The sequence below is a fragment of the Dromaius novaehollandiae genome, chromosome W, assembly GCF_036370855.1.
Source record: "Dromaius novaehollandiae isolate bDroNov1 chromosome W, bDroNov1.hap1, whole genome shotgun sequence".
Classification (NCBI taxonomy): domain Eukaryota; kingdom Metazoa; phylum Chordata; class Aves; order Casuariiformes; family Dromaiidae; genus Dromaius; species Dromaius novaehollandiae.
In genome coordinates this window covers 10,978,275-11,005,665 of record NC_088130.1, presented here as the reverse complement: position 1 = coordinate 11,005,665, position 27,391 = coordinate 10,978,275, and the positions used below count along the sequence as shown (strand labels likewise).

The 27,391-nt window shown below is 37.2% G+C and overlaps 1 protein-coding gene across 1 annotated transcript; it reads left to right on the top strand.

The window, feature by feature from the left end:
• Window positions 1–1,726: 1,726 nt before the first annotated feature.
• LOC135324141 (centrosomal protein of 78 kDa-like) lies at window positions 1,727–27,391 on the top strand. Its single transcript, XM_064499718.1, is given in 16 exon segments — window positions 1,727–1,912; window positions 3,501–3,774; window positions 3,989–4,164; window positions 4,772–4,844; window positions 5,424–5,527; window positions 6,868–7,042; window positions 7,886–7,988; window positions 8,218–8,293; window positions 12,605–12,713; window positions 14,241–14,379; window positions 15,255–15,300; window positions 16,204–16,341; window positions 21,998–22,075; window positions 23,679–23,845; window positions 25,132–25,285; window positions 26,855–27,391. Coding segments are annotated over 15 exon segments (2,244 nt in total). The 5' UTR covers window positions 1,727–1,912; window positions 3,501–3,521; the 3' UTR covers window positions 27,308–27,391.

Sequence of the window (27,391 nt, the reverse complement as noted above, 5' to 3'; positions counted from 1 at the left end):
GCATAGAATTCTCAGATATTACTTCTGAAATATCAGAGCACGCATTTAAGATTACTTTCCCAAAGAAAATGGGGAAATGCCTAAAGATTTCACTCTTAAGTGATTTTAAAATGTGGTTATCACTTCACAGCTTTAATTCGTAGATGTACGTACTTAACTGCCACCCTATACAAGAACAAAATTCTGACTGAGTGAAGAGACTGTCAAGAGAAATGAGATGAATGAAGGAATTTAAAGTAATACAAAAGTGATTAAGGACATTTTAAAAAGAAAATTTAAAATGCATATGGATCATAGCTCTGCTTGTTAAAAAGTGATTTAACTAAATAGTACAAACATCAAATCTTACAAGTAAAGTTTCCTGGGAAGGTTTACATTTTATTTTGCTTGTGTTTAGCTCGTGGCACCCAGATGTATGACACACTGGGTGTATTTTGTCATACAGTCTATAGTCAAGAAATCAACAACTGCTGTTGACATCTGGCTGTTTATTCCCCTGTGTATTGCGTGTCTTTTCTGTTTGGTTCGCAAAATGTCACGGTGAAACAATTTGCTGTATAGCTGGTGGCCTCAGACCGACAGAAATAGTTCTCCTTCTGGCACACCTGATAATAGCACTCAGGCTGCTTCGGCTGCTTCTGGTGGTAGTTGAAGATTATGAAGAATGTGTGTTTCTGCTTGTATTAAGCTATGTTAGTATGAAGATTATTTGAGCATTACATTTGTGTGAACACACAGTATTTACCCAAGTTCTAGGGGCCTTAACCTGTTTAATTACTGTGTATTCAGCTTTAGAGTTTAAACCTCCTATCTATAAGCAGACTAGAAGCATAACTTGTTAAATAAGCCAATTTCTCCTAGTCATCAATTTATGGTAATCATTCTCCTGGGTAGTTGGTGTCCCTATTCATAGATGATTTGCAAATTCTAGGATCAATGCACAGGCCACATCTGAATCATTTTCCCTTAAATGGTACACCTTATAACGCACCGCTGAATGTTAATGGGAACTCTTAAATCTGAACTGAAGTCAGATCTATCCAAGCTAGCAAACTAATGAGAAACGTAGCTGTGAAGGAGGAGGAGGAGGAGGAGGAGGAGGAGGAAGAGGAATCTGTTTGTGCTCAGGCTGCTCAGACCAGCTGACTGCAGCTACCGCTGTGAACCAAAATGTTGCAGTACCTACAGAGCCAGTTATCTGTGCAGCATGGTCTGATTAAGTAAAGTTATGCACAGCATGTTTAAAGATGTATTAAAAGGCAGCACCATGTAAATGTGCTTTCTCTTAGCCCTGCATATACAGCCTCTTTAGAAGAGGGAAACAGTAGTTTCTGTTTAGCTGCAAAATTTCTCTCTAAAACCTCTGCCAGATGCCCCTCGTCCAGCTTTCTGCTGTGGTCTAAAAACACGTTATGCGGTGAGAAGGGGTAAAGAAATAGACCGGCCTTTCCCTGCCCTCAGCACCACCATCGCGGAGATAACGGTGACTGAAAGAGCTAAACGTGCCCTACACATTCCTCAGGCGCCCTCGCCCTGGGGGCTGCAGGCACTGAGGGGGGGGGCCCTCTCATCGCTGTAGCGATGGCAGGGCAGGCCTGGAGGGCCGCGGCGGCGGGCGGCAAGGGGAGGGGAGGCGAGCTCAGGCCGTCGGCCCGCCCCCAGCCCCGCAGCCAACGCAGCCGGGGAGGCCGCGCCCCCGCGCGCGCCGTAACGGTTGCAGCGCGGGGGGGGGGCGATTCGCCGGGGCGGGGCGGCCGTTGGGCGCGGCCATTTTGAACGTACGAAGGCCGGTAGCTGCCTTTGGGGTGGCAGCTAATGGACGCGCTGGCTCTGCGCGTTGTGTGGGCGGCTGTTGGGCTCCCAGGGAAACGGCCTCACGCGGAGCAGCGCCAGGCGGCGGCGGGCGCGGGAGGTTAGCGCCGGGGCTGGCGGCGGGCGCGGGAGGTTAGCGCCGGGGCTGGCGGCGGGCGCGCCTCGGCGGCTGGCGGGCTGCAGTTGGGGCGCGGTGGCCCGAGAAGGTAGCCGGGGAGGTGGCCGGCGCTGTGCTCGACGCGGCTGCGATGGAGAGGCGGGGAGGAGGCTGGCGGCCCGGCTGGGAGCCCTCTGGGGCTGGCGGAGGCCCGGCGCGGCCCGGCGAGGCGGGAGCCCGCGCGGAGGGGTGTGTTGGGGAGGAAGGGGCCATCTCCCGCCGGCCCCTTCTCTTGGCAGCGAACAACGCGGTCCCCAGCTCGTGCTGGTTTGATGGCGTGCTTCGTTAGGGAAGCGGAGCACTGAAGTAGTTCCCTGGGCTGGTTCTAGTCAGTGGCAATATTGCGTGGGTGCAGTGTTATAAAATGCTATATTTTTCCAAGTATAGCCAGAGCTGTTCATTTGCATGCGTTCAGTGGGTGCTGTATATGCTTGCATACAGTGATTGTACAGGTCAAATAAAAGGACCAGGAGGTGTTTAAGGAAGTGTGTAAGTAGAGGGGGAACATGTAGTGGTGCTTCACCAAATATGTGCCTGTCTTGCAGCTCAGGCTCTAGGGCAGAGTTGTTGTCTCTGTGGCTGGTGGTCTTTATGAAATTTTTTTTTCCACCCTATGAATTTGCCTGTTTTTTTTTTTTTTTTTTTTTTTTTTTTTTTTTTGGAATCCCTATAAATTTTTAGTCTTCTGAAAGCTTCTAGCATGGAGTTGGATTTCCCAGTTTTGCTATGTGCTCTGTTTCTCTTCACTCTACCACCTGCTAGTTTCATCTGATATTCCTTTGCTTCTGTATTGAAAGAGATAGCAGGTAATTGTTGCCTGTATACGTTCTCTAAGCTAGTCAAGATTTTGTACAGCTCTGTCATATCCATTGACTTCTGTGCTGAAGAGCCCTGATTTATGTAGTTGTTTCTGAGATGGAAGTTATTGTATGTCTTTCAGTTTACCTTCTCTTCTACCCTCAAATGTGTGAAACTTGAATGCCAGGGCCAGGCATAAGGTATGCAAAAGCAAAAACATTAAGGGAAACACTTGTTTTATTTTTTATTATGAGAATTCAGACTTTTGATTGCAGCAGTGGAGAAGCTGACAAGTAGTTCTGAGGATGTAAATGGTGTTTGGAATAGTCCTTCATATTCCTTGGTGCTGGGTCAGGGAGTGGGCTTTTAAGTAATCTGCAGACACTGTATGTTTAAAAAATTATGTTTTAAGAGGAAAGTTTTTACACCACTTAGTGTTGGAACACTGGGTATATGCTCTTGGATACACATTTGTTTAGGAGAATAAAAATGTAGCATTTCTTTTTCTTACCCATTCAGCTGTACTGACACAGGTATAAAACATCCCTAAACATCAGCGTTACTTGCTGCATTGAAGACATCGAGCTGCATGTGTATAGCCATGCATTGTCATGTTTTGGGTATGCATGTTGAATTTGGATTATGTCACTAAATCAGTTGCCTATGGGAAAAATTAACATCTCTCTTTTTTTTTTTTTTTTTTTTTTTTTTTTTCTCCCCTCCCTCATTTTAGAGAGACTTATCACATATAAAAATGATTGACTCGGTCAAAGTAAGAAGACAGTGCATGCTGGATTTCTACTCTCATTATGAACATCCATGTGCTGTTCAAGGCTCTGTCCCACTGAAAGCTGTGAAAGCCAATCTGAATGAGGGTGCTCTTGATCTAACTGTAGATAGCATCAAAGCTGCTGACTGGGCACCGCTTCTAAATGCTATCAGGCATAATAAGACCCTGACTTCTATTGCAATAGGAAGTTTTCATCAACAGGGTCTTGGAGAATCAGGTTTGTAGTGATGGCTCTAGATGATAAATATGTTGATGGATGTTAAAACTCTTGCATGAAACTTGTGAGTGATTGAATTCATGGAGGGGGAGAATTGTAATAGCTAAGTAATTCTTTCTATTTAAGAACAGCAGCAAAAAAAAGGTGTGTTTATCATAGCTTTCAAGTCAGTAGGGACTGGATGTTACTGCTCTTCATTTCTGTTGTGTACTAGGTGTTGAAAGGTATAAAACTTACTTCAGAAGGAGAATTCCAGCAATTCGATCAAAAGATTTGACTGGTCAACTATGCAAAGCTGTCAAAGGCTGTCTGAGTATATCAGATGTACTAAAAAACTTGGAACTGCAGGGACTGCTTCTGAGAGAAAGAGATCTAATACTTCTAACAAAGGTGAGAATGCACTAATGTGCAATTAAATGAAGCTCTATGAGTAAAACCTAGAGAAGTAGCAACTTATTTTATATGTATTTGTCACAGATGGGGATGTGCCTATTTTGAAAGATATCTTTGTATTTGTCTGTGTATGAGCCATTCTGCTGAGACATCTAGTATAACCTAGTGTTTAATCAAAATCGATTAACTTTCTCTTGCCCTGATTTATCAAGGCTTATGGGAGGGTTCTTTCAGCATCTCCACTGTGTGTTTGGGGCATATAACTTATGCCTGTGACTGATGCTACTGTACAGGGTAATGATGGAAGAAAAGCTGCCAGGGACCAAGAAGATAACACACTTTGGAGAGCTGCTTCTATTGGAGTTACTCATTTGCTTTCGAGTGGCTTCTAGGAAATGAGATGGCTGCTTGTTTCTTGCAGGCTCAGGCCCCTCATGTGCAAAACAAAGCAACTGCTTCACAGCTTTAGGCCCTTCTACATCTTTCAGGGAGCACAAAACATTTGTGTTGAGCAGTTTGGGTGTCTTGGTCTCTTCTCTATTTGTATGTTGTTGTTGCTTTTGAAGCCATTTTAGAAACATTATATATTTTTATTATTTTGCAGGGGTTGGCCAAAACTTCATCTCTGGAGAGCATCTCTCTAGCCCACTGTCTGATTGGAGATGGAGGATTAGAAAGTAAGCTTCAAAATAAAAGAAAAATAACTGGTCTTGTGAGGTGATTGGTAAAGGCATAAATATACCTCCCCCTGCCCTTTTTTAATCCTTTAAGTAGGTAAAACCAAATTTTTCAGTATTTCCATTCTCATTTTAAATTTGTTCACACTGATTAAAAATAACCATCTTCAGTTTATACAACATGGCTTTACAATATTTAAAGACTTGAATTTGTTTACCTGATGCTAGAGAACAGACATACTACTTAATGTTGATTATACTTTATTTGAAACAAAGTTATACTAGTTAAATTTGAAATGAACTTTCTTGATTTGTTTGTTTTACACAAGTAAAATAAAACATGTTCTAGCTAGTTCAGACAGTCTTTGCTAAACACTCTAAAAATATTTAATCTTTTGAAATTACAATGGTTAGATGTATATGAAATAAACTTTGTTTTTCAACACTAGTTCTTTGACAAAGGGTTTACCTATTAAAGCTAATCCAGCTTCTTAATATAGCAGTGAAAAAATGTGTTTGTTCTGATGATCTGGCTGTTTAGTGTGTGTATATAACATTGAACACTTTTGTTCCCTTTAGCAATCTGTCAGTGTGTGAAGAATTCAGCTAGTATCAGATGCGTAAATTTCACAGGATGTAGCCTTACCTGGCGAGGGGCAGAACATATGGCAAATGTTTTAAAGGTAACTTAACTGTAAAAGTTCATAAGTACTCAAATAACTAAAACAATGATTGTTGTATTCAGCTTGTAAACAAATGGAACTTTTCTGGTAATAATTTGATAATAAGAGCAATACTATACCATATACTGTTTTTGATGTGAAATCTCTTAAGGAAAAGGATAGTCTCTAACATAGCTATAGTAATGGTCTCCTTGCCCTGTCTCCAGCCTACTCTGAATTTCTGAAATGCCTGAATATTCTTGAGAATTGTTTTCATTGTGAGAAATCTCTTACCACATGAATGTTAAATGCTGAGCTAGTTTTAATGTAATAATTTTCATAAACCTCTAAGTGAACATTCAGTTAAGACTATTAAGACTAAATTGATATTGCAACAGATTCAAGTATCATCATATAATATATATGCAATAATAAAGGAAGATTTTTTTTTTCTGATTATTGATGAGAAATACACAGACTGTATAACCAGTGTATGTACTTTTTTGTTTTGTTTTGGAGGGGTTTAATAGGGCTGAACTCAAAATAAGGAGTACTATAATCTGGAAATATGTTCTCTTATGTGCCTTGTGAAATATTTCCCTGTAACTTAAAATGTGGTAGGATTACTGCATCTGCCATGGATAACTAAGTTTTCATTTTTTTTTTTTTTTTAAATGGCAGTGAATGTGAAGACCCACTTCTTTGTTATTGTTACATTTTTCTGTGACTTGGTGAACTTAGAATTAATTACCTGTAGTATTGATCATTTAATTTTCTTTCTTTTGTTTTCAAATTCTAATTTGGGCCATAAATGTCTGACATCTCTGTTTTGGGGAGAGCTTCTTTCATCAAAGAAAGACACAAATTTGTTGCACACAATTTTTCAAAATATCTTAACTATTCTTAAGCATTAAATAAAAAATAATGAAGTTGAGTTTGCAGTTTAGAGGCTAGTACTTAGCTGACTAGTAAGCTTGTGACTAGTACAATATAAATGTGTTACTCTAACCAATATTAAAATTGGTCTGCATGAAAGCACACCCATAGTGTGCAATTCCTACTAAAGATGTGTTGAAAATGTCTATGTGACAGAAACAAGGTAGTAAGATGTTTAGAGTTCTCTAGACATACTTAATAGTTTGCATTGTGAATTGCAAGGTCAGAACAAGCATGAGTTAACTGTAGTGTTCAGGAATGACTGTGGTATTTCTTGAATTCAGAAGTGGTATAACTGAGTCTTTGATGTATCAACACTCAGTTATTAAACATTAATTCTAAACAAAAAATAACCCATGATCATCTTGTCATCTGTAGTAACAGCTTTTCTTTTGCACTTGATAACAACTTTCTTCTTTGCAAAGCACCAGGCAATGAAAAGGCATAATGAAGCTTGGGCTGAAAGCCTATGTTATAGGAGACCTGACTTGGACTGTATGACAGGCTTGAGGCGCATTACTTTCAACTGCAACATGCTTGTTGGAGATAGAGGAGCCAGCGCCTTTGCAGACTGCCTAGGAGAGGACCTGTGGCTGAAAGGTATTGTGAAACACTGATTTTAAGATATAATAGAGGCGGGCATAAAACCTGCAACTGGCAATTATAGCAAATGTAGCCAAATGAGTAATTCAATGTTTAACTAGCAAAGAATAAGTTGAATTTTTTTTCAAAACAAATTTATTTTCCTCTCTTATCTGAATACTCAGTGTCCAAGAACTCTCTAGTATTCTGGATGAATAATTTGTAGTACAGTATGTATGTACTAAGTAGCTCTAATCTTGGTGATAGAAGTCATAGCATTCTGTATGTAGAATCAAACACTTGCCTATTGTAATTGTTTTACAGTTTGTCTGAGCTGGCTGTACAGGTAACATGGACACTATGCATGTGCAGCATGGAGAGAAGAAGAGAAGGAAGAAAAAAAAAAAAAAAAGGCCCAAAGTCATGACAGTACTGTTTTATGGCAACTGAACAATGTATTCATGTGTGCTGGAGATGATCTGGTTAGAAGCACTGATTCAGGCTTTTCAGACTTAAGTTGTTTGTATATGTTAAGTAACTTTGGGCAGCTGTATTAATTGGTATCTAGTAATATTACTTCTAGTAGTAATTTTCAAGAACAGTGATTTAACTGTGGCTTGATATTCCTTCCTTTGCAGTTGTTTGATAGTTACATTTCTTAACATTGATTATATAATACTGATCTAAATCTCTAACTTCCACCTGTGAAAGTAATACTGTAATTTATACCCATGGCTGTTACTGTAACATTGCCTCATCCATTCTGTGAAATGGTGGTGTTCAGCAGAGGTGGATTAATTGTAGTAGATATTGACTACATCTTATGCAACTTTTTTTTTTTCCCCTCCTTAAACACTTTACCACTTGATTTGCAGCAGTGTGGAATATCCAACGAAGGAGCAAAGTCGTCATTTGATGCTCTACAAGTTAATAGAACATTAGTGGTACTTGACATAAGAAAAAAATCTTAACTGGTATGTATCTATACCTACCTTTGTCCTCTTCTCTGGAGTTTTTCAGTAACTCTTGTGGGGTGGGGAAGTACACTGCTTCCAAGGAAAAAAACCTGCAATAGTATTTTGTTAAGCTTTAAAGCAAGTGTGTGGGGAGGAGGGCAGGTAATGTATACTGCTTATTCAGTGATCTGTTTGCGTAAATACAAGTCTCATACAGGAAATTCTTAATGCGACATCTTTAATTCTAGATCATGTTTTGATGAAAAGCATTATTGAAAGAGTTCTTATGAATGGAAATAGTGCCAATTCAGAGGTATGTGTTAAGTGTTTCGTAGTAATTTTTTTTGTTGTTTTGTTTTTGTAGTTGGCATTGCATGTGTTATGAGGTCAGCTTTGTTCAGAATGAATATAACAGTTATTCCAGTTATAAATACAAGCATTTTTAAGCATTAAAAAAAAAAAAAAACTATAAAAGGAAAAACTTTAGCACCACCAGCAGCAAGAACTATGCTGTCTTGGGTGTTTCGTATGCTTTGTTATGTAACTTAACATGTAACGTAATAGAGACAGGATACTCATTAAATGAGAAGAAAAATAGAAATGTTTATATACACTTATGCATTATCCTAGAACATAAGTTAATATTGCTGTTGGAGAGTTTTCTAGTATGTGTGTCTCTTGCTAACACATGAACATCAACTTCATTTGAAAAAAAAAAAAAAGGAATTCATAAGTTAAAAATAAGTTTGAAAATAACTTAATTTTTAGCTATGTAAATTATTGACAAAAAACTTAATTTCAGTTAACTGAACTGTAGTTTCTTAGATGGTTAATATTGGAAAGAATAGTCTTGAGTAAATACAGTACCCACTTCCATCTCTGTCTAATACTCTGTAGAGAGTTTATAGTAGCTTACATAAACTGAATATCTGGAACACTTACGATTAGATATACTGTTTAAATACTGAGTCTCTTGTTCCTAACTCAAAAATCTGATTCTGTTCCCAAAGGAGTTAGCGAGCAAATGAGTATGCTCTTTACTCTTGCTTTTTGACAGCTGCAGCAGTCTTGTTCCTGACCTTATAGCTGTTTTGGCTTTGAAAAGGCTTGAAAGTCAGAGCTGTGACTCTGTAGGGAGTAAGTTCTAAACTGAGAAGTTTGTGTGTAGAATTCCTTGGGGATTAATACAGTTCCCCTCTTCAATCTCTTAAAGACCTTTTGAAGAAACTGAGGTTGGTTGTGAAAGAGTACTTTTTCTCCTTGGCAGATGGAATCAGCACTTGCAAAATGTTGCAGGGATTCCATGAAAATAGCATCTGCCTGGAGAAAATGTAGCTCAAGATGGATGGAAAGCTGAACTATGAAGAGAGGCAACTCTTTGGAGAACTTCCATATGCTAAGAGTTCATTCAACTTAAGACCCTTGTTTTATATTCATCAAGGTAGTAGAGTATCTAAGTCATACTGGCAATACTAGTAATCTTGTGTATCTGGTTAACAGAGTAAGCTGGTGGTCAGTCATTTTTTATTTACAAAGTAACTTTGCCTCTCTTCCACAACTGAGAACATAGCAACCTTGATCCATGATTACAGCAGCCTCCCCACAGGGCTTATGAAAAGAACACATTTACTGCTTATGGGAACAGTGCAGGCACTCAGAATGGAATAAGCCACCTGTTTAGCAAGATGAACACAAACAGCTAGTGTTGGAGGCTAATGTTCTTTTGAAACTGAAACAATTATTTTACCCTAATACTAGGATTCGTAGTTGATTTTGAGCTTAGTTACAGAAGTCTGGATATTATGAAGAGAAAAACTGTTGAGTTTCTTTGAGGTGGTGTCTGAAGGTGCTCCATATTGGCTAAAAGCACTTTATTGCTGACTTTCAGGGAGTAAAACGTCAGAGATATCAAAGATGCACAGTTAGTCATAAAGCTTTGTTGTTGCAGAAAGAACTGCAAGGACTCCTTCATTTTGTAAAAAGTCAAAAGTCAGCCTTACACAAGTAAAATGTAAGAGTACAAAAAAGTAATATATTTGTATGAGTCCTAATGATCTTGTTCAGCAGTTGTATGCTATAGTACCTAAATTCTGAATTTAACTAAAACTTCACTTCTTGCTATTTTGTGATAAGTTCTAGCATTATACTGGGGGGAAAAAAAAAATCAATTCTCAGATTTTCCTTGAACTTTTATGGAGGATCCATTATAGACTAAGCTTACAAATTTAAAGAAGTGGTTTTTGTTTCTTGTAGTTTAAGCTTGTAGAACAGCATACAGTCAATTAACGTCTACATTGCTTCCTTTTGTCATCTGTGCACTGCCTCCAAACCTGTGAGGTTTTAAAAGGATGTGCTGGTCCATTTTGCATAATGGAGAAAATGTGGATATTCATATCTGACATATTTAACCTAGTAGTTTTTTTTGCTATACTTCTACCCATTATAGTTGCTAGAGATCTGGATTTCATATCACTAGAAAATGAAGATTCTACCTGAAATAAAGAATCATACTAAGTTTAGTCTATGCATATAGTTTTTCTTTTTTTCTTCTTTTTTGACATGGGAGGTAAAATGTAATTTTTTTTGGTCTGAAAGTGCTGCTTACTCATGTAGCAAGCAGCCTAACTCATACAACATCTCACTCCCAGAGCCAACTGAAGAGTGGTATGGATCATCCCTAGTACTTCCTCTAGTTTCAGCTACCTCTAGTTTTAGCTTTTCTTTAGCCTGCCAAAGGCTAACTTTGCCAATTCTCAAGAGTAGAATTCATGCATAGAGTAGAGTGTAGAATTTGTGTATATCTGAGAGGTGACAGAGCTGCACTCTGTAACATCTGACAGACACTATGGCACCTGTTGTGTAAATTCCATGGTTATATTTAGGTAGGAAACAAATTAAGGTGTGTTGCTTTAGAAAGAGAACTCAGGCTTTTGAATGGCCCCATAGTAAGTCATTGCATATGCAGAAGATCGTGTCTCAGTAATTGTATGTTAGAGGCTATTTGTGGTGGCCATCACCTGCTTACTGGATATCATTCACAACAGCCCTTCCATCCAGTTCTGCCTAAGAAGTGGTTTTTCATTACTTACATATAAGTATAGCTGCTCGCCTTTTGGGTTGAGCTTTCAAGTCTGCAAGAAGGGCTGTTCACTACTAATTGATGCTGTTAAACATAGGAAACTTTCTAATAAATTTCAAGGACAGCTAAGACAAAGGACTTCTGTTACTATACTAGCAGCGCTGTGTAGCTCTAGCATTGTGGCCTATAATTGTACACATGATTAGGTATGCTAGAGATAAAAGTTTGCATAGTCTCTTGGAAAGCTTAAAGGAAAAATCCACTGAAGATGTCTACGGTACAAGATGCCCTCATTGTCCCAGCTCAAGGACCTAAGACAGTGTTGAGAAATGACAATATGCTTGCTATCCTTATACTCAGATACTATATAGCAGCAACAAATAACTAGACAAGAGACATGTTACTGGTTTAACCCAGTACAGCTGCTCTTTTATGTGTGTAGTGAAACAAAATTAAGATATTCCAGCCTTGAAAAGCTTACAGTTTAACTTTACTCTTTCCATCTAAAGATTTTTGTAGTTGAAAATGACAGTTAGTTGTCTCAGGAGCTAGATCAAGTTGTAGACCCAGCAAAACTCATACAAGAATAATTGGAGTCCAGATTTATCATAGGCAAGAAAGATGTATTTATAAATTTAGACTAAAGTCGGTTAGTTAGAGCACAGTAACTGTGTCTTGCTTAATCTCCCTCATGCATTAGGTGGAGCCTGCTGGGAATAACTTCATTATACTGTTCCTAGTACTCTGATGTGGGATTTAGAGCTGTCTGACACAAGCTTTGCATTAATCTCAACTGCATTTCAGTCTCTAACTCCATTTCTTGGGTGGCTTTAATAGTAGACTTTCTACAAACTCATTTGATACACACTAAAATCCAAGTGACAGTGTGACTTAATGTCTACCTGGAAAAATAATAAAGTTTTTATTGAGAGAAGGGAAACCTTTAAGAATAGAACTGTTACCATAAGAATATAAATTCTGAAGCACAGCAATTGCATTTGATTATCACTATGTCTTAATTTTAGCTTGGATGCTTTTACTGTGTAAGGATGAATTTTCATTAGAGGCAGTGAAAATTACACTTTTGACTCTTTACTTATTTTATTGGTAATATAAAATCATGTCAAGGAAGCTTTTATTACTCTAGAGAACTTTGGCCTGAGCCAGTCATTCCTAGCAAGCCAGCTTTCTGTAGAGAATGAAAAGCAAGAGCCAGAGTTCCCTTTTCATAGGGTTGATGCCATTTTTTGTTACTATAAAAGGAAAAGTGTTTTACACAGGAGAAGGGAAAAATTGGATGGGATGTTATAGTGGTGTTCTGGGAACGCTTGCTGATAATGTGGCACTCAAACTTGTGTTGAATTTGTGCTTAAACTGTGGCTTTGTGGGATTTCTGTTTTTTCTTAATTTTACAGTTGTTTGTTACTAGCAGTGGTCTCTATTTGAGAAAGAAAACTAGTCTTAAATGAGCACCTCCTGAAATATCAGTTACTAAAATAATGTCTTTCTTTTCTAAAAATAATACTCAAAAAAAAAAAATTCCAGTATAAGTGGCTGACATCTCCATCTTCAAAGGATGCTTTGAAAACTAGACCGAAGAAAAGAACTATTGTCCTAGGAAGTGGTTGAAAAGGAAAAGCTACTATTCGTATTGGTAATACGGTCTTTATTTTCTGAGTATGTAAATAAAATTTACTAAAGCAATACTTCAACATTAAACTTTCATTACAAAAATATATGATGTGCTTAAATGCCAGTGTTTTGCTGAATGCTTTTCTACTTCCAAGAAAATTCCATTGATTCTTAATTCACTAATGCTTCTTCTAGCATCAGTAGTTTCAATAGCAAACTTGATCTTGTTTTCAGTTGTTAAATGTGTGACTGGGAAAACCAGGATTTGCTGAATAAAGTATGTTGAAGCATTGCATATACTGTTTTCCAAGGGCATCCTCCCCATAACTGTTCACTTTTAGGAAGCTTAATGGTAGGGAGTTGTCTGTTTTTTCTGATGTTGCAGCCTTTCTGTAGCAGACTGTCCTCTGCCAGAACAAACAAGCATGAATTTTTACTGATGTACAAAATGTTCTAAGATTTCTTTACTTCACGTAAACTTATTATAATTGGTATATTTAAAATAACATTGGTATCTTGAATATTTGTAACTAAATACTGGTAACTGTAATAAACTAAATTTTCAAAAAGCTATTAAAATCTCACTATAATACCTTGGTTGTCTTTCATCTTTGCTTTAGTTATCTGGAAGCAGAGAGGTAAGCATAAATCAAATTGAAATCTGTTTGCACAAATGAATTGTGAATAATGGAAGAAGATGATGTCTGGCTTGGAGGTTTAAAAAAAAAAAAAGGGAGGGGCGTCAGGAAGTAAAAACTCTTCGTCTTTATCCTGTTTCCTTGTTGAGAACAAACTGAAATATGGAATCCCATTACCACAGTTATGCCTTTCTACACATTACAAAATTGGCTTTGTTCTCAGAGAAATAATAAGCTGAGTTGTCACTCAGTTAATTATATGAAATATCAGGTGAACAGTTTTCTGGGCTTGTTAGCTTTTGACTGAGTAGAGTGAGCATCTGTATTAGGTGTTCATCCTGAATCTACTTTGGGCATTAGTGTGTGGTTTAAAAACAACTACAAAAGACTGGACTAGTGAACATAACTTTTCTTTATTGTTCCTCTTAAGTGAGGATGTTCCTGGTGTTCTGTAGAAGGGATCAATGTGAATACCAGCTTTAGCTTTCAAGTGTCTTGTCAATTACAGAACCAACATTCTTCACGCTAAGGCCACTAGAGGGCGATTTGAAGTGTGTAAGTGGCCTTATTTCCTATATAGGATACCAAAGCTCCCACTGTAGACACCTGATTTAGGTATCCGAAATTAGTAGTATGAATAAGCTTGTAGGAAGCTACAAAACTTTGCTTCCTTACTGAGTAATGTTTTTATTTAGACCAGCCTGACATAAGTCAAACATATAAGCTTGTAATTGCAAACAGATGAACTGGCTGTGCCTGCTCTTTGAGAAGCAAAATAAAAGCTCTTGAGCAGTCTAGCAAAACTAGATTGAAAGGTGGATTTCCTACAGTTGCTTTTGTTACATACTTGACAATTCACAAGATCTCCTATGACTGCATATGTAAATAACTGTTCCTACTGTCTAATACAGGATTAACATCTAAAAATTCTGTGAGTCCTGGGGGGGAAAAAAATCCATCTGTGAAAGACAGTTATTCACCAAAACCACTACCACCAGGCACAAAAGGCTTCCTTCCTTGGTGCACTGCGGAACGTGCAAAGAGATGCAGGTGAACTTTTCACAGTACAAGGAAAAATACTAAAGCATCAAAATTGCGTGACAGAGCACAGTTTTGTTTTTTTAAATATGTATTTGGATGCAATATGGAATTCTGCATGAAACATAATTATTTGTTTATATAATTATCTTTGGGGGGGATGGTACATGGATTAATTACAGCAAGCCTTTAAAATATGCACCAAGATATAGTTTTGTGGCCATAGGAATATCCAGATGTTTTTGAAAGAAAATCTTAATCGTTCTTTTGTTACTGATGATGCATCATAGTTAAAGATGTAGTCTACCTTTCTGAGTTTGTAATATAGTTTATCTGGCATCCAGTTTGAGGTGTCTAGGTATTCTTCCCACCTTTTCTGCCCCATGCCCCCCACTTCCAGCATAGGTTTCTATGATTGTCTAAGCCCTGTGAAATAAAACAACACTATGGCTTCCAAGCATTACAAGATTAACTCTTATAATCATGCTTTCCTTTGAATAAGTTTGTAGAATCTCTGTTCTTCCCTAGATCTTAGCCTCTATAATTTGAGGTCATATAAATTAAATATTTAAACAAAAGTTATACACTGCTCTATCTATATCTTTTTGTTAAACTTCTTTTTCAAAAGTGCTGAACACCAAATTCTCCTATTGACTTTAGTTCATAATAACTAAGGAAAATGTCTACTGAAGTGCTTAACATTAGCATCCAGGAATGCGGTCTTAATTCTGTAGGAGTACTAGCAGAACAGAGTGAAGATGCAATGGATGTTTAAGGGATGCAGTGAAGTGTCTGCTATCTTAACTCTTACTGCTTTGCTTAGTCTAGAATCTTCTGTTTGGAAATTGAAGTAGCAATGGTGACATAATATAGACTTTTTTTTAAAGGGGGGCTCCAGTGGACAGTACTCAAGAGTTACCAGTGAAGATTCAGGTACTGTCTCTCTCGTACTGTTGAGAAAACAATGGTTTATTTAGTAGATGGATGCCTAAAAAGGATGCAAATATAATGAACAGAATTTTCCCATCTAAAAATTTAGGCTTATGTGATTGAGAAGTTAAGACTGGAACATATATTTAAAGTATGTATCTCTCATGGAAGTATAAAATAAGTTTACTTCAGCATTTGATTGGAACTTCTCTGATTCCCTATCCTGTGTCGCTATCTCTTGGTTTCCTAGTTTCATGAGGAGTCTGAGGTTGAGTTTGAGCATGGCCCCTCCAGAGACAGTATATAGAGTTAACAGCTTTCTTCTATGAAAGGTTCTGTTCTTCCCCTTCCTATCTATCCCCTTGTGTTTGAACCTATATGTGAATTGCTTTTGTGAACCTAGCTGCCTGAATGAGACTTTTTTTTTTTTTTTTCCCTTCCCATCCCATCCCCTCGTCCTCCACCCCACCAAACAAATTGGAGAAGTGTGTTAGTGTGTGCTGGTGAATTAAATTAGCTCACAGAAGGGTCTGGTGGTTCCTGGTGCCAGCACAATGAGGGAGGAACAGAGAGGGCTATGGTGGGATGAAAGGATGATTTGGGAATAAGAGTAAACCTTTCTTGTTTTTGGTGACAGTGAGCTATTAAATCAGTCTAGCTGCCTTGGAATCACAGCTTTGGAAAGAGAGCAGGACTTGCAAAGATGCTACCAGTGGTATGCACCAATACATTTTTATATTGTGTTACACATACTTATTTCTAAATTGCATAGCTTGACACACTGTATATACAGTGTAAGGAACTCTGGGAAAAGTTTGTATCTAAGTGAAGATTTTGGTTGTATTTAATTGTTGGCTTTATTGCACAGTTTAATGCTTAGGGGTGTGGTTTTTCTAATGCCATTAGACAGATATTCCTATGAAAGTCACAGTAGAAAGTGCTGCTACTTCTGAAGAGACAGAAGAATCGGATGATATTATCCATCATCCTGACTTGACAAAATCATTAGATAAAATTAATGTAACAAAGTATCAGCAATTCTAGGTAAGAAGCACATTTTGTGCCTTAAACTTCATAAAGATGAATGATGTCACATAAAGTATGTTGCATGTGGGTTTTTTGTTTTGCTTTTCCAAAAAATCCTGGTTAAGTTAATAAACAGTCATGGAAGAGGATTTCTGAATGACTTTTTAATTATCCTGCATTATGTCACATGGGTTTCCATTTGAAAAGCTAATCAAATATGTACCAAATTTCCAAACTCTGAGTAGTTCCAATGAAGATATGTATGCTATGAGCATTTTATTGAAATCAGGCACATAATCAGAAAGAACTTCACTTAATGCACCCAGCTGCAATATGCATAATTCATCTGTTCCTGTCTTGAGTCATGAATCTCTTGATCAGTGTTATTGTCTCTGGTATTTCCTTCCAAGTAGTCCCTTTATAAATGTATTTTAATGTTGTTTCTAAGAGCTGAAATACCTTAATGATTGTTGTGTAAAAATACTGAAATAATTAGTAGTGCTTTGAAACTCCATTTTATAATTGAGCTCTGTGACAATCTTCTTTTTTTTCCATTTGCTTTTTATTTCCTCTATTCCTTCAATAGATTTTTTTAAAAAAATGAAGAGTAGTAGTGAGACTGACTATTGCTGCAAATGTTTTCACAGGGAATATCCTAATGAAAGGAAGGGAAAACAAAGGTTGTGTTTTGGTGGCTCAGTAACACTACTGAGGTAATCTAACAGTATTGTAAAATAACCCCCTCAGGCAGGAAAACTGGGTTGTTTCTGAAGTGTTAGGATTTGAAGTTTGTTTGGAGAAGCTGTGTTGACCAGATAGGTAATTCTTAAAATAAGATCTGCAGTTATTTTTGCTTTGGAGGTGATTGAGAGCACTGATTGCACTGTTTGTGTGTATAAATATTAAGACCACAGAGCTGCTTTTATGTAAGCCAAGGTGGATTTAAAACTTGACATTGTTGCAGAATTATACATAATGGGAGAGTGTAGGATGGCTCAGAGTTACCATGGAAGATAGAATGACTGTACAGATCCAAACAGTAAATAACTACATGCCTGTCTGCTGGCTAATGTATATCTTTAGACCTACCATTTTTCTCTCTAGAGATCTCGTTCAGGCAGACTTTCAAGGTTTTTAATGTACCTTGGATTTCAAGTCCTGTAGTGGCTTTGTTCTTTGTAGGTGGTTTAATGTTACTGTCTGTGTGCGGTATGTTGACATTGTGCTGTGCAGTGGCTTTGATTCCTATGATTCCAAATATAATGCAGCTCTTGACAAAAGGGCCAATGTCACATGCATATTACGTCCAAAATGTCTATGCAGAAAGTACTGTGCTTTCGGGAAACATTTGATGTTTTTATTTTTGATGTTTGGAGTTGGGGGGAGTACTACCTTTGTGATACACTGCAGAGGCAGACAGAAACCATGTCTTATGTTTCAGAGAGGTTGTCATATCAGCCTATGTTGTCAGTGCAGCTGTAGTGTTGGGTCTGGTTAATGTATATTTTTTTGTTTCAGCTTAGTGAAATAAATCTGATGCTTTTTGTGTATCTTTGGATTAGCTGCACACATACAAGAGTGACTGAAAGGAAGGATGAATTTGTCTCCTGGGAGGAAAATTACAAACCTTAGGAGCATATCCCAGAACTGCTTCTAAATCTTCTGTCTTTTTTAAAGGTTCAGATTTTATTGATCTAATTACATTAAGTACATAATACTGGAGAGTTTTACTGTAGTACTATTTTATGAATCTGAAAAACAAAATACTTTTTTTAGGCTGTGGTTGTAAATCTGACCTTTTAAATAGTCTTGAGCTGTTTGTTTCTGTGCCTCCCCCATCCTTTTTTGTCATGTTGATTTTTAAAAAAAAAAAAAAAAAAAAAAAAAAAAGCTTTATGTTATGGCAGAACCAAATTAACAAATTCTCACCATTGAAAGGTGAGGTCAGGTCTGTTTTCCTCCCTTTCCCTCCCAAAGCTTTGGTGCTTTCCATTTCTTCCTTCAGTCTTTTCTTGTATTTTTTTCCACATGTGTCTGCTCATAAGGCAAGTTGGTTCACCTTGCCAATGTGGTGAAAAATATTATTTTTCCAGTTTATTTTTCAGCCCTTATAATGGTTCAAGTTAGCTTATGTAATTGGGTGAGTTCCAGAACTGGAGCAGGGCAAGTGGCAGAAGTATATGGCTGAGAAACTGAGAGGGGAAGCAGAGGAGCCTCCTTAGCTGTGCTGATTTGACTCAGGTACTCATTGAACAGCTCTTACTGCACAGCTGTTGAGTGGGGAACTGGCTTGAGGAATTGATCCAGCTAAAAAAATAACCTAGTGTCTTCAGCTGGAGCAGGCTTTGGCATAGCCTTTCAGTGAAATGGGACAACCAGCTTTGCTAGAACAATGATGGGACTTCAGAGTAGGAATAAACAGCAAGAGTTTGGGAACTCTTTAAACTGCTACTGTACTGAAAAAGATCCCTCCAAATATCCCTTCATGTGACTGAATGAACAGAATTTTTATGTTAGTCTGCAAATCCTTGAGAACTCCTTTGTAGCCTTCTGCCCAAAAGGGGACTTAAAGCTTAACACTCAGTAAAACAATATTAATTGTGTTTTCATAAAAAATATATATATATTCTCTGGCTAACTGAAAAGTTTATTTCTACTTAAATGGAAAAATAAGAACAACTGATACATTATTTCCTTCCACTAGAGGGAATCTGAAGCATCTGAATTGCCTCTGATTAAGAATGTGGTGGAGTAAATTCCCAGTGTAAAAATGTAACTAATTATATAAATGGTGGACTTCAACCTCAAAATGTTTAGCAGGCTAACTCTTTCTAAATATTAATGTTATCATCTGAATTACTTAAAAGTAGTGATTGCACTATACTCATTTTTAAAAGAAAATGGCATGATCTAGTAATTAGTTGCATTTTTCTGTGTATGCTATAATTTATGTAAAATATAATTCTAATTATATTTTATATATTTATATTATATATATATTCTATATTTAGAATATATTCTAAATTATAGAATTTTATATAAGTTATAGCATACACAGTTAGAAAAATGCAACTAATTGGGAAGGCTATAGATGTCTCTGCTACTTCATCATCTTAAAGGTTGTGAGCACTCTTTCTGGACTACTTTACTGGGCGCGAACCGTTGAAAGCTCAAATTTGTAGCCTGTATGTAGGTATAGCTCCCCATAATGTATTTTTATTTTTTCAGCATGAAGATTACAGGATTGGGTGAACTAGTGGATTTCTCAATATCAAGTCAAAGAATAAAGTTTACATATGTATCTGATCATAAGGCAAGCTGATTCACCTTGCCAATGTGGTGAAAAATATTATTTTTTCCAGTTTGTTTTTCAGCCCTTGTAATGATTCAAATCAGCTTATGTAATTGGGTGAGTTCGAGAACTGGAAGGCAAGTGGCAGAAGTGAACAATGTGTATTGTAGTTTAGTAGTGACAAATATGTTTGTAGAGGTAGAAGGCATCTTTCTTTAATATGTAGGCTTCATATTGCTTGTGAGGAGACATAATTCAGTGTGTTTGTAAATTCTTTTGTGAAGTCATTATTAACCATTAAGTAATATCTACATCAATGGTGTGGTGAATCAAAACTAGGAAAACTCCAGATTTTGTTACCACTTTAAAAAAAATCTTAATTTAACTGTTTTCCAAGCCTTTGCCCTTTAGAAAAAAATTTAGCAACTTGGAAAAAGAGGTCAGTGCTGTCATCTTTAGGATTTTCTGAAATTTTTCCACAACAAAAAATTGTAGAATTACAGTTTTTAAACTACAGTTATTAAAAAAGCTAAAGACTACACATGCATGCACATGCATGTATAAGTACATATGCTGTAAATGGAACTGTAGGAATTCTTCTGATTTGTGGTATCTGTGCCTTATCTTCAAATATTGGGCCATAAGATTCCAGTTTACATGTCAAGATGTGAACGTAGAACATCATGGTTGCTACCCTCTGTGCTGTGCTTATGTACCTATAAAAGGGGTTGCAGCTCCTATTATTTCCACACATTCTGAGGTAGATTGTAGTAAAATATATGGTGTCTGTTGAGGGCTCTTCTTAGAGATTCCTTCCCCCCCACCTGCCCTGAAGTGATTTTGTTAGGTTAAGGTATTTTTGTTAGGTACTGATAAATCTTTTTTTCCAAATGTTGTCTTAGAAATACCATTTTCCTAAAACTTGTAACTTCTAGGAGTCCTTTTGCTTATGTTTTCAAGTAATAACGGCACTACTGTAGCCTTCTAGTTCCAGGGTTAACGTGGTTGATGCTAGTCTAGGGATCTTAAGAGCAGGCTTCCTTGGGCAATGGAGACATGCTCTTAATCTTTATGGTGAGTGGTTGTCACTGGAGGGCTATATCTAGAATATTTTAGAACCTGCATCTCTTGAATCATGCAAACGTCTGTCTCGCATCCTACAAGAGCTGTGAGGACTTTTTGCATTTATAGAAGGATTACTTTTACTGTTCATTCTGTTGCATGCTAATCTTTTCAGTTAGTTGTTTGTATGGACTGCAGTAGTATGCTCTCTTGAATAAGCTTTTGATAGTAAAGAAAGCTTTTTAGTGCTGTTTGGATCTTTGTTCCTCTGATAGGATATATAGAAAAAGCAGTGTCTGTTTAGTGTTACATATGTGCCTATGTATAAGGTGTGCCGAGAAGTAAAGAAGCTTTATGTACTGTGAACTCATATAGGTTACCCTTCTTGAAAAACAGAACAGCTTCATAATTTTAGCAATTTTTCTCCTTTGGAAGCAGAAGACTTCATTATGGCTTTTACAAAAAAAAAAAAAAAAAAAAAAATCCCATCTGTTCTTCCACTTCAGATGCTATAATTAAAGATGATATTGCTCTGCCATGATAGGAAAAGACTTGATGATCAATTATCAAATCCTGATTACTGTTCACTGAAACTGAAAAAATCACTAGTTAAAAGGAAAAATTAAAATAGAAGTGAAGGCATCTCATGTATAAGACTAAAATGTTTGCTAGATGTTTTGATTTTTGATCAAATAAAAACAAACCTGCTTCTGAAGCTGCTTAACTCATTCCAAGACCTTGGGATCCTGAAACCTATTTCTTCCAACTGAAAAACTAACTGAAACCAGTGAGAAAGTATTACTTTTATGGTTTAGAATTATTATATTCCTATTCCTACAATAAGGAATAAAGTCCTGGGTGAAGAATAAATTCTGAAAGCTTATGTATGGCTGCTAATGAGTTCTTGTTTTCTTTTTTTGAGCTCAGTGTAATATTTTGGCTGGGTAGTCAAATTTAGTTTTAAAATGAGGTTTAAAAGGGGTGGTGGTGAAGAGGTAGAGAGTAATATACATTCCTGATAGTGATATAATTCCTAATAGATAGAAAGTAATGGTAATAGACATAAGAGAATTTGTGCTGTGTTAACACATTTGTAGTGCAGTAATAGAATAGTGAATTGCACTCACGTCCACTACTCTGTGTTAGATTTTTTTACATCCTAGAGTTATATATTGGTAGACCTGAGTCGTGTATTTTTGTGGAAGATATGTTATTGCTTGGAATTCCATGTGCTAATTGTTAATTGGACGTGTTGATTTAAAATGTGTACGATGTTGCACATCGGTCTGACATTGAGATTAATTCTCTGTTTCATGATAGTTGGAACTAGAAGAATGCCTACTAAAATTAAAGGAAGAAACAAGAGCCAGAGTAAAGGCTGAGGAACGGATAATGGAGGTAATGATAGTTCAGTATTAATCATCTTTAGTTTTAAGGATGCACAAACCAGACTACCCACTTGTTTAATTATGACTAGTTATTGGTAACCTCTAAACTGGTAGTTTCCAGAGTTTGTTTGTTCAAAGTCATGTGGGTCACTTACCAGCCTAAGGGCAGTGATGAAATCTGCATTTGGTAATGTGTGTTTGTTTTCCTGGTTTCCTGCCATTGGTCCTATTCCAGAGCCTTGAACTCCACGTTTAGCTACTCTTTTCAAAGTGCTTCATTCATTCAGTGTGTTAGTTATAATCCAGGACATCCTGATTATTTTCTAGAGAAAGTGATTAATTCTGCTTGTAGCTTATAGCAGATGGATTGCTCTCTGAGGTCTCCTACCTTTGTTACTATATGAGCAGTTTGCTCGTATAAAAGCTGTTTACTGTGAATGTTGTTATATTTGGCTTATCCCGTCCCTTTTATTTTTAACTTGAGTTGGTGTTGCTGACCTGAAGAGACCCTTCTGAATTGACAGTAATTAGTATGCAGAATTTCTTGTGGCAGAGTTCAGTATAAGTAAGTGTAAATGAGTGGATCTGGGTTTTTAGATATGATCTCCAATGGAATAAAAGTGGTGGTACCCTTTGAAACTTGAACAACAAATGGTGCCTCCGGACATCTTCTGCAGTAGGAGTACGTATCCAAAAAGGGTATCTGGAATCCTTCAGCCTGGCCATCCTTCTGTAATGTGAAGCGCGCCAGTGGGCTCTGCTGGATTTGTGTTGTTTGAAGACTTGGATGCTTTTTAGTCTAAATGTCCCCTACAAAAAATCTTTCTACATAGTGCTAGACTGCTTGGGCTTAGTACCTTGTCTGAGGGGAAAGGATGAGCTAAATAGCAGTGATCTCTAAACCTGTCACTTTCAGTGATGCTGGTTTAACAACTAGGATGGATTGCATGGATCTGTAACTTTTCTGGTCTTATCTCTTAAAAGATGAAAAAGGAAAGCCTGTGGTATGGCAGTGATTGCACAGCTGTAAACTTAAATGGTCATCTGAGTTACTGCTTCACTTGAACACAAAACCTTGTATATCCTACCATTACTGTTCAGCTTTCAGATGATGATGTTGACTTGATTCAGTGTGAAGAAAATTCTTCATTTTTGGGATGCACAGAGCAGGAGAGACAGTTATGTGCATTAGCTCTGAAATGTTGGGCTGAACATAAAGGGAGCACTGGCTTTCATTAAGGTGTTTTTTCCTGAAAACAGCAAGTACTTTGGTCTTAATGTGTCATATAGCAAATGCAAGATAACATGGCTTGAAAGCTAACTTTTTGCTTGCGCTTACTCTGCAGCATTATGTTTATGCTAAAGACAGTGCTGAACCGGCAGTTTTGAGTACCTCAAGCAAATTCACTATGGTAGCATAGAACAGCTGTGGATAAACAAACCTGCACAGAGATCTATGTAACAGCAACCTGAGTATTTCTGGTACAGGAAGCTCTATACCACTTATGTTGGGTATTTCTCTTTGCACTACTGCATGTAGGCCTGCAAAGGTCTCGTTTTGAATTGAAAATGATGGAAATGGCTTTAAACTTTTTTCTTTTTTTTTTTTATAGTTGGAAATTGAAAATGCAAGGTTGAGGAACCTAAACATCTCCCTATCTGAGGTTCTTCATGCACAGTCGGTAACCAACATGATTTTGGAAGATGAAGGTGTTCTAGGCAGCATTGAGAACTCTTTCCAAAAGTTTCATGCTTTTTTAGACTTCCTTAAAGATGCTGGGTAGGTTGTTGCTCTATTATATGAATTTTGCCTTTTCTGCTGATACCTTTTTCCAAAATTATCCTCACTAAGATATGCACCACCTTCTCCCCCAGAATCTCTAGGAATGTACTGGCAATAAACAAAGGAAGAGAAATTAACTTATTTGTTTGCTGTTTATCTTTCTCTCAGTGAAAAAGCATACCCAAACACACTCAAGCTGAGTTTATATATCTGCCAGCAGGAAAGATTTCAAAGGAGCCCTTCTCAAAAGAAAGCTTTTATTAGAACATCTTTGTTCAGTCTTTATTGGATCATCTGTGGTTCTTAGTGCTCCCTTTTTAAGAGAGGCTCAGTTGAACTGGTTTCAGAAAGCGTGCACCTTTCTTCCTTCCATGGCTCCCTTTTAATAACTGAAGTACATAAAGCTAGGTGGGTTGAGTCTTTGTTTTGAAATTCTCTAGAGCCTAGTGCATCTTATTTGCTTTCCTCTGCTCCCTCACTCTCACCTCCCACTGTAACAATGTAAATTAATGTAGAGTTCACCCAGAGAAAGTGTTCTAATTCCATGCAAATCAATTGGTAGAGTTGCCATTACTTTCAGGATGAATTTCAAGCTTTGGAGGAAGGGAAGAATGGTCTTTTGCTACATCAAGAACAAATTTTTCAGATGGGCCCTACATCTATTCATGACAATAGGGAGCTGCTCTGAAAGTTAGGCAATTGCAAAAGTTGGTTGTCTCAATAAGCTTCTGTATAATGTGATGCCACCAGCTGGTGGTTGTGACTTTTCAGTTCCTGTTGGGCCTTAGGCTAACAAACCCCAAGTGGTATGTTTGGCCAATTTCTAAGCTGCTAAGCAAAACAACATGTCTGTATTTGCGAAGCATGTAACTGGATTTGGCTGCTAGAGATGATGCCAGTTTGGGAGATGTGCACCAATCTTCTGCTTGAGTGATAGAGCTTTATTCTTTGTTCTGCCTGAAAGGGAATCTGATTGCCAACACTCTGCTCTGAGTTCAATACTTATGGAAGAGCCTCATTACTTGCTCCAGTAACGCTGACTGAAGACTGACAGTTTTGAACCTGCAGGCTAATTTGGGCAGAAATTGCTGAACAGCGTTAGCCACTTATTTTCATCTTTACTAAGCTATTTTGGGCTTCATGAAAATAATAGAAAAACCTGTTATAAAAGGGGAAATAAAAGCTTCAGATTTTTTTTCCTTTTTTTTCTTGTGTTGAATGTTTAGGTCTTTCACATGAGTAAGAAATTCTTGTGTCACTTTCTTCTAAACTTTTGTTTACAGACTTGGGCAACTCGCTGCATTAGCTGGGATAGACCAGTCAGATTTTGGTCTATTGGGGCATCCACAAATGAATTCTACTCTTACTAAACCTGCTAAGATGCTAAAGGAGAAGTCATTTGAAGAAGAAAGACAAGAACATACCCAGAATAGTAAAGTAAGCCTATAGAGGGAATGCTAGTGGCAGTGTTGATGCTATTTAATATACTCTTCGATTGTTACTGCCCTTCTGACTGAAAGTCATGATTAGCAAATGATCCATGAAACCATCGGTCTTTTGCTCTGTGTGTGCGTGTATATTTATACAGGTTGTAGTAATTAAAATATTAATGTAAGTCTTTTCAAGTGATCACCATTTGGAGCAGAAGCCATACCATCTTGTAATGCACTTTAAAAAGTGGTGGTAAATATGTTGTTTCTTATTCTGAAATATGAAGTTCACATACTAGTACGTGTCAGTTCAATAATAATAACACTGTGACTACTTTTTATACACTTAAAGATGTATAGTGGGTTTCAATATCTTTAAAATCTGATAGTAGAGGGTCATACTAATGCCCATTGAAACCCTGGAATTTTCTTTTAAGTAATGTCAGTCTTGTGTTCAGTCCTACTAGGCAGATTTCTAGGCAGGATACACCTTGAATTTCGGGCCACAAAAATTTGTAATATTAGCAACATAAAATGTTACTTTCTACTCTGAAGGTAATGAGTAGAAAACCTACTGGATTTGTCAAGGTAGGTGCTGAAGTTCCTTTTCCTCTTAATAAATAAATAAAATGGGAGGGATAGCCAGGCTTATGTTCTCAAGGTGATTAAAAATTAAAACATTGGCAGCTTACAGCCATGTCCAAATCAGATAAAATTGTCAAGCTAAGACTTATTTTGCATTCCAGCATGTTTCTAATATTATCTTCTCTATTAAGTGTTCCAAATTCTTCAGGAACACAGTGAGCTTCAAAACCATGATAGTAAAAAGGTGGTGTGTTTTCTATTATTTTATTCTTATTTAATGGTGTAGAAAGCAAGCTGCAGTTCTGTAATTTGAATCAGCATTAAAACTATTTGGAATAATAGAGTAATTGTAATCACAGGTATAGGTTTTTTGAGATCATTGTCATTAAGCTTGTAACAATGTTTTCATCTGAAGCTCTTCTACACTGTGACTTTAAATTAGGCTTCCTCTAAACATATTTGAATTAGGAAAAAAGTGATTCAAACAAGCTTCTTAAGTTAGTGTTTAAGTATACCTGCTATGTGGAAGAGTTTGAAAGCTTCAACTAACATACACGCTACTATCTCTTAATAATATCCTAGTATTGCATAATTTTTGGATTCTGTTGTTAGCAGCTAGGTACTGTGATATAAGACTGTATTGGAATCACACTATTGTGAAAGCAGAGCAAACATTGTGGATTTCAAATAATTCGGAAGGCTAAATGTAGTTGTGCTTTGGCTGCTTCAGTATAACTGATTTCTTTGTAGCATAAAGAACAAGATACATGTGAAACTAATATGCCTACTGTGTGTCATTGGCACCCTAGCAGCCTTCTGAAACTTGCTGGCTTAGAAAGGTAACAAAGTTTGTGGTCTTTATTATCTTTGAATCTTGTATGGATTATGTAAAGAGTTTGTTTTAGTTTACAGGTTTAGCATATGGTAGTTGGAGGGTTTTTTTTTGTGTGTGTGTGTGTGAATATCTTAACTAGAATCTCTTTTTTTTCAGAATGGAGGTAGAGACATCCAGGTTTCTCTTCCTGGCACACTTCAGGTTGTTGTGCAACAGCAGCCAGGCTTATGGAAAGAAAACGAATCTCAAACAATTAGCCAAAATAAGGAGGATAACCCCCAAAATAGCACTCCAACATTCTCTGAGAGGAGAGTCAAACAAAACGAACATGCAAAAGGACATCACTTAGCTAGACAATCGGTTACTAGTCTGCATTCATTTTCTGCTTCCAGTGTGAATATTAAAAGTAATGGTAGCAAAAAATCCAGTTGCACTTCTGGTGAAAAAAGCAAAAGTTCTTCTTCAAAGAAATACATCCACAGAGCAAATGAAACTGCAATTGTAAGTACTGTAGCAAGAGGAGACCAAAGTAGACTGCAGACAGCAGACCTCTCTGGAACTGATACTGTAGGATCTGGTTCTGAAATTCAAGTGCTGGTCATAGAATGAATACTCTTGTAATGTTTCTGAAATGTTTGGACTGTTCTTTATACTTGCAAAATTAAAAATAAATTTTGGATGCCTTAGTATAGC